The sequence below is a fragment of the Rhinatrema bivittatum genome, chromosome 1 (genome assembly GCF_901001135.1).
Source record: "Rhinatrema bivittatum chromosome 1, aRhiBiv1.1, whole genome shotgun sequence".
NCBI lineage: Eukaryota > Metazoa > Chordata > Amphibia > Gymnophiona > Rhinatrematidae > Rhinatrema > Rhinatrema bivittatum.
In genome coordinates, this window is record NC_042615.1 from 217,502,638 (window position 1) to 217,509,834 (window position 7,197).

Here is a 7,197-nt window from a genome sequence, read left to right on the forward strand (position 1 = left end):
TGGTAGCTTCATGTTTGATTAATTGTAGTGGACAAGGCTAGAGTTGGTGTGGAGGCAGGAGGATGCAATCCTGCGAGAAGAAGGTTACAATAATGAAGGCATAGAATAACATGTTGACAGGTAGTATGAAAAAGAAAAAAATATATTTATCAAGGTTGTGGAGCAGATTTTTGGTAGGGCCTGAATGTGGAAAATTTGTAGATCATTAATGTGAAGAAATGATGACATTAATGACTCCTGAATACAGCTAAATATATTCATGAAAGAACTAGTGTTTTGAAAAGACTTGGGGTTTTTTATTGCAGTTAGCAAGAAAAATAAAACCATGCATAGTATACAACAAAAGCCTTGCATTGTGCTAACAGTACAATTACTTGATTTTCCTTATTTTGTTTTTTTAATTCCTTGTTTTTTAATAAAATGTCACTCAAAATAAAATGCATCTCAAAAGTCCATTATAAATTACAGAAATGCTAATGTGTACTATTCATTTAAAAGTAGATTTTACAAGTCCTGTGCGTGCCAAAAGCGGGCGATACGTGCACAAGTTGGGCTGGCACATGCCAAATAGATTTTATAAGCCTGCCATGGACATACGTATCTCTCTCTGCATGCACACATTAAATGTTTCTAAAAAGGGGTGGAGTGTAGGCATGGTCTGGACGGGGCATGGGCATGTTGGGGACTTGCCAAAAAATGTGCGCATAAATACATATATGCAGAGGTGTGCCCTGGGGTCCCTTCCACGTAAATTTACTTCTGCTATGGAGGACGTGTAAGTAGTAAAATAAAAAAATGTGGGCCAGGCATCGGGGTTTTAAAGGTTGGGGCCAAGAGGGAAGAAGGATGGCTATAAAAGTTGGGGGATGTGTAAGTCCGATCCCTAAACTGGATGCTCTGGGAACACATTGTGAAAACTACCTATGGCATCGGCACACGTCCCTTGTAAAATTCCCCAACTTTCATGGAAGACAAAGGATTTGCATGCACGTGTGCACATCCATTGAAAATTGTGCGCACATATACACGCGCATTCAGCCTATTTTATAGCATGCATACACACACATATATATGCTTATGCTATAAAATAGCCATGACCTTTGGCGTGAAGCAGTATACGTGCATACATGCATGATCACTTGGCTGTTTAAAAGTTACTGTCCCTGTACACCTAATGATACAGATTAATTTAAATTTATTGTAGTACAGGACACATTTGTTGCATCTCCCTAGATGAATGATTTCTGAGTGATTAGTGGCATTGACACCAGGGTTCATCTAAATGTTTGTAGAACTCAGTGAATTAGGAGGATAATTATTTTTCCTGGCATGGACCATGTACTAATGATTGGTGCATCATGAATGCCGATCCATTACCAATTTTCCAAACAAAAGGAGAACTTATGAGATTGCTATGTTTGGTGTCTTATCCATACCAAATTTTCAGAACATGTCAGGAGGGACATGAGGACTTTGACAGGGGTGAGGGAGATTTTAGATCCATGCATACGTGCAGACTTTGGATGTCTCAGAAAGTAGGCTCAGTTAGTTTTGGATGGAACTTCTTGTTTAAGACTTGCAGTCTTAGAAGTTAAGTTTTCTATGCAACAGGAGCAGCTTGAGGGAATCTGCTGCCTGAGGCAAGGGATAAGATGGTGCTCCCCCTTCCCCTGCCAAGACATGGCTCAGGTCAAATCATTGAGAGGCGTCCCCTTGTAGTCTGGCTCTTTTGGGATTTTGAAGTACTGCAGGAGCGAGAAAGCAGGGGTCAGAGTTTCTAGAAAAGTGGCAGATAGAGTGTCAGTGATAATAATTCTAGGAAGCTGGCAGCCCTGCCACACTCCCATGAACTCTACAACCTGCCTTCCATCTTTCTCCAGCCTTTGCCCCCTGGAGAAATGGGAAATAGATGAATGGTGGGGGTACGGTGTGGCATACTCTCTCAAGGTTGGTGCAAGGCTATTAGGTGCCCTAGGCAAACCTTAGAGCCATGCAACCTCTCCCTCCCAGCCTTCACCACACACAATTAAAAATTATGTATGAAAAATGACATTCATAGTCTTCTGAAGTAAAAATATCACAACAATATGTATATTATGTTTACATGCACTGCAGTGGTGCCAATTAGAAAACCAGGTCTAAAGCCATCTAGAACCTATATGTTATTAGGCCTATTGTAAAGTTCATTTAATGTGGGCTTGGCTCTCAGAAAGCCATGAATAAACTGACTTACAGTTACAATATAGTAAACCTCCCATACCAAAATAGCACTAACTGCTAGCACTCAAACAGTAACAAGTCTACTTATGAAAAGGCAATACTGCAAATATTATGCCAGGTCCTAAAATACTAATATACCTCCTATTTGGAAAACAGAACAAGCCAGGCTGCTGTAGATCAATAAACAGAAAATGCAAGCCAGCAGAATACCTGACCTCAGTAACACATGCAAAACACAGACAGACCCTCACAAAATACAAAATAAAGATATCACAAAGTGTAAACAGAAATGTGCAGACAAAAACTGAACAGGAAAACACAAGAAGCCAGACTCTGTATGCAGTACAAAAGAAGCACCATCACTGCTCAAAAAACTTTAATGTCATCTATTTATTTATTTATTTATTTATTTATTGGTTTTATATACCGACATTCAGCAATGATATCACATCAGTTAACAGTAAAACAGAAAACTACGCAACAAATGCGTTTGACATAAAACAGACGGGAAAAAATCACATGTAAACTGTAGTTAATAAGCATTATAAACTATATGTAAGTTGCAGTGTGAACTATGAACATTGCACTATAAAATATATACATTGCAGATACTAAATACAAGAAATAATCAAGAAATATAATCAAGAAATAATCAAGAAATATAACACATCTATCATAATAGTAAACACATCTATAGAAAGAATAAATATTTCAAAACAGCTGTCATACTGAATATCATTCAATAATTAAACTCAAATATTGTGAAAAAGGTCTTAAAACCAATAAAATGTTTCAAACAGACATCAAATACCACTCAAAATTAAAATTTATACAAATAAAAAAATTACATGCTCTCTATCTGGAATCTTTTGATTTCCAGTTACCCTGGAGACTGTCATGCGAAAGGGGGCTATACAGACTAGGGATGTGAATCATGTACCCGATCGTTTTAACGATCGGGTTCGTCTGGCAGGAGAAAAAAATCTGATCGGCATATTTTTGGTAAAAAAATTGTTTTTCCGAATAGTGCGCACTAACGCAAAAATTGTTACTTAATGGTTTAAAAGTAACATTTGAGGAAATGTTCGTTAGCTAGAGGTGCACACTAAGTCGTGCATGCTTGGTGCTGTCCCCCGTGGCCATTTTGCTACCAAATATAGCACACACTAGCCAGAAAGAGAAAAAAAGTGCCAGCAGGCTGCAGCAGTGACAGTGCCAGCAGTAGCCACTAGCCAGTAGCCAGTCTAGCCTCAGCCTGCTCTTTAAATTTAACCATTGTAAGTATAATAAATTAATAATAAAGTTTTTTGTTTAGTTTTTCTATAGTATGTTAATATTTTGAAGCTCAGGTTGCAAGTTTCTTTATTAAATGTTTTGTTTCACTAAATTGGCATATAGAGAAGTACTTAATTTCATTTTATGTAAAGTTTCTTTAGTTTAATACACAAAGTACTTCATTTTATTTTATTCTACTCAAGTGAAAAAAAAGTTTAGTTTAACACAGGAACTGCAAACTTGAGCACAGTGAATGGGGGGGGGGGGGGAGAGGGATGTGAAGGGGGAGATAGCCCCTGCATTCAGCAGCTCTGATTTTCTGAAGAGATCTGTCCTTCAGAGACCAGGGAGTGGGACTTCTTGGCCCTTCACCTCCCCCTTTCCCTTCCCTTTGTCAAGCTACCAACTGTTTCCATTTCCCATCCCCCATATATTAAACCATCACCTCAGTGAGAACTTTGGTAACATCAATAAATAAGAGGGCAGCCAATAGGAATACATATTCATTCCTAACTGACTAACAATGGGTAGTGCGCACTAACTCCTGTTAGTGCGCACTAAGACGATTAACAATTTTTTTACGATAAATCGGGGGAATTTCTATTGTTTCGCACTCTTTAATGATTAATGACGATATTAAAAATATCGGACGATAATTTAAATCATTAAAAAATGATTCATATCCCTAATACAGACTTTATCCTCTCTCTTTCACACACACGTACTTACACACTCCCTCTCTCAATCACACATCAATTCTCTCACACCCTCTCTCTCACATACACAGGCTCTGTGCTCCTTGCACACACAAGCACACAGGCTCGCATGCATGCTCTCTCTCTTTCTCTCACACACACACATACACATACACACACACACACACTTGCATACAGGTTCTCACTCACACTCATACTTGCATACAGGCTCTCACACACACTCACACATGCATACAGGCTCTCACACACTCTCACCCAAGCATACAGCTCTCACACACACCCTTCTCTCTCACATGCACTCACAAATGCATACAGGCTCTCTCATATACTTTCTCTCTCACACACACTCATGCATGCATACAGACTTTTAGACACACTCACACATGCTTACAAGCTCTCACACAACTTTTCTCTCAAACTCATTAACACATGCGTACAGGCTCTCACATGCACTCAGACATGCATACAGGCTCATATACATGCTCTTTCAAACACCAATACAGAATCTGCCTTACTCTAACTCACCCATGCACACAGACTCACTTACTTTTGTTCACACATGCAGGCTGTCACTCTCACACGGACTCAGGCCTCCTGGGGCCCATTTTTCCAACCATGGCCACACCCATCTGTAAGCACCGGTTGGTCTAGACTTCTGGCCATGGTGGGATGAGCTTTGCAGTGGCCACGCTGCTCTTGAAGCATCAATGAGCTTCATATCCAGCTGTGGAGACTTAGGCAAAGTGAGGCAGCTGCCATAGGAGAATTTTTAGGAGACACTTCTTGCCACTCCCCAGATTTTGCCACCTGAGGCAGCTGCCTCACCTTGCCTCATTATGGAACCACCCCTGTTAAGCAAGGTGTTTCCCACAAGAGCTTTGCTATCTCTTGTGGGAAACACAAGAGATAGCAAAGTAGAAAGAATTTTAAATAATTGGGCTTTAGTGGACCTCTGATGTAATAAATATCAAAATGATTTTTCTGAAATTGTGAACATTTTATGAAGTCACATTTTACGCATATGCAATTTTAAGGCACACATAATATGCTATAATCAGTGGCACTTCAGGTAAACTGGATAATCAATGAACAATTCAGTTTACTTTATTGAAATCATACATTTCGACATTATCCTTTCATCTGCTTTATAATCTAATCATTATGCAAAAATGTCATAATTCACAATTGCATCGTTTTATGTATGTGTTGATTTATTACATTATCATTTTTCCTAGAATTCATATTTTATTGTTTTAATTGTTATTATGGATATTAATATATAAACCACTAAGAACTGTAGATTAAGCAGTCAATAATTATTTTAAATAAATAGATAAAATAAATAGGCAAGCAGAACACAAATGATAGATTGTAATATATTTCTGGTTTCCTTTTTGAAATTTTTGACAGATAAGTAGAAAGTTTGATGATATATGAGATATATATTTCATATATAGTTTACTGTAATATATTTCTATTGAACTGCTCTTTTAACATATATTCTTAAGGCCTGATTTTTAATCCCATGCACGCAGGGAAAACGGGGGTTACGCGCATGGCTGGGCCTTGCACACACCACATGCATTTTTTAAGAGGCCCCCGTCCTCATGAGTAATCCCTGTTACGCGCCCAAGAGCCAGGCCTCGTCCAAGAGGCGGTACTGGGGGCGGGGAGGGGTGGGGAGGGGAGGGGGGCTGGCCAGGACAGCGCCATTCATCGCTGTCCTGAACCCTCATGCACCGGTCAATTGCCGGCGTGTGCAGCTGACTTCAGGTTGGGCCCTGAAGTAAGTATTGAAACAAAATTAAAAATGAATCGGAAGGATTTAGGGGTTGGGGAGGAGAGGAGAAGGGGAAGGGGAGGAGAGGGGAAGGGGAAGAGAGGTTAGGATAGGGGGTAGGGAAGTTCCTTCCCAGTCCGCTCCTTAATTGGAGCAGACTGGGAGGGAACTGGGGAAGGCCACAATGCATCGCAGCGTGAATTTGCAGAATTTAACCCCCCTTTGCACACGCCACCTGCACATGTGCATGCAGATTATAAAATCCAGCACACGTGTGCGCAGCCCGCCAATTTTATAACATGCATGTGCCAGTGCCCGCATGTTATAAAATCGTCGCATCCATGTGTATGCTCCAGGAAGCGCCCGCACATGGACGCCCGTGCACACCTTATAAAATCTACCCATTAGAGAATATATTTCTTTTCATGCTTTAGAGGAATTTAATATTTCATAAAGCTTGACTAAAAAATGTTTCCAGATAATCAGAAATGTACAATAGAAATTAATATGTACCCTAGATTGTTTAAATGCAATGTTAAACTTTCCATTTTTGTCTTATTTTTATCAGATTGATAGAGCTTCTTCCTTATATGAAAATAAACTACACTTGGGGGATTGCAAGCAAGTGCCTCACTTACAGTAAGGCTGCATCAGATCCATTTGTGTATTCCCTACTTCGTCAACAGTACAAGAAGGTCCTGCTCAACATTGTTAATAAGATTTCCAAAAGGGATTTGTATCCATCATCAGGCTACAACAGCTCTCTTGATACAGAAAATGATTACTGTCTACACAGAGCAAACTAAAGTCACATATTTATTTAATTATGTATTTATATATTTATTTAGAATATTTATATACCGCATATACCAAACATCTGTGCTATGCGGATTACAACTTAAGAATCAATATACAAAAATACAGTTGGTACAGACTTAAAAGTTACAGTTAAAATAATATATTGAAAATGGATGAGAACCTCAAACAGACAAAAACACTTTAAAACAGTCATTAATGAATGAAAATAGACTGCAACAAGCAAGTTTTTAGCTGTTTCTGAAAAGTTTTTTTGTCATCTAAGATATGTAGTTGCTCAGGAACTTTGTTCCATAAAACAGGGGCAACAATGAAGAAAGCACGAGAATGGATTGCTTGTTATGCTTATCTTATCTTTCTTATGCTTCATGTATTTTCATGGCTGCAAAT

General features: G+C 39.0%; 1 protein-coding gene across 1 annotated transcript in view; it reads left to right on the forward strand.

Moving 5' to 3' along the window:
• GPR78 (G protein-coupled receptor 78) overlaps window positions 1–6,797 on the forward strand; it is a 46,766-nt gene extending 39,969 nt beyond the window's left edge. The window contains exon 3 of the mRNA XM_029584439.1: window positions 6,560–6,797. Coding sequence (XP_029440299.1) covers window positions 6,560–6,797 — 238 coding nt within the window. The remainder of the gene's footprint in view (window positions 1–6,559) is intronic.
• The last annotated feature ends 400 nt before the right edge of the window (window positions 6,798–7,197 follow it).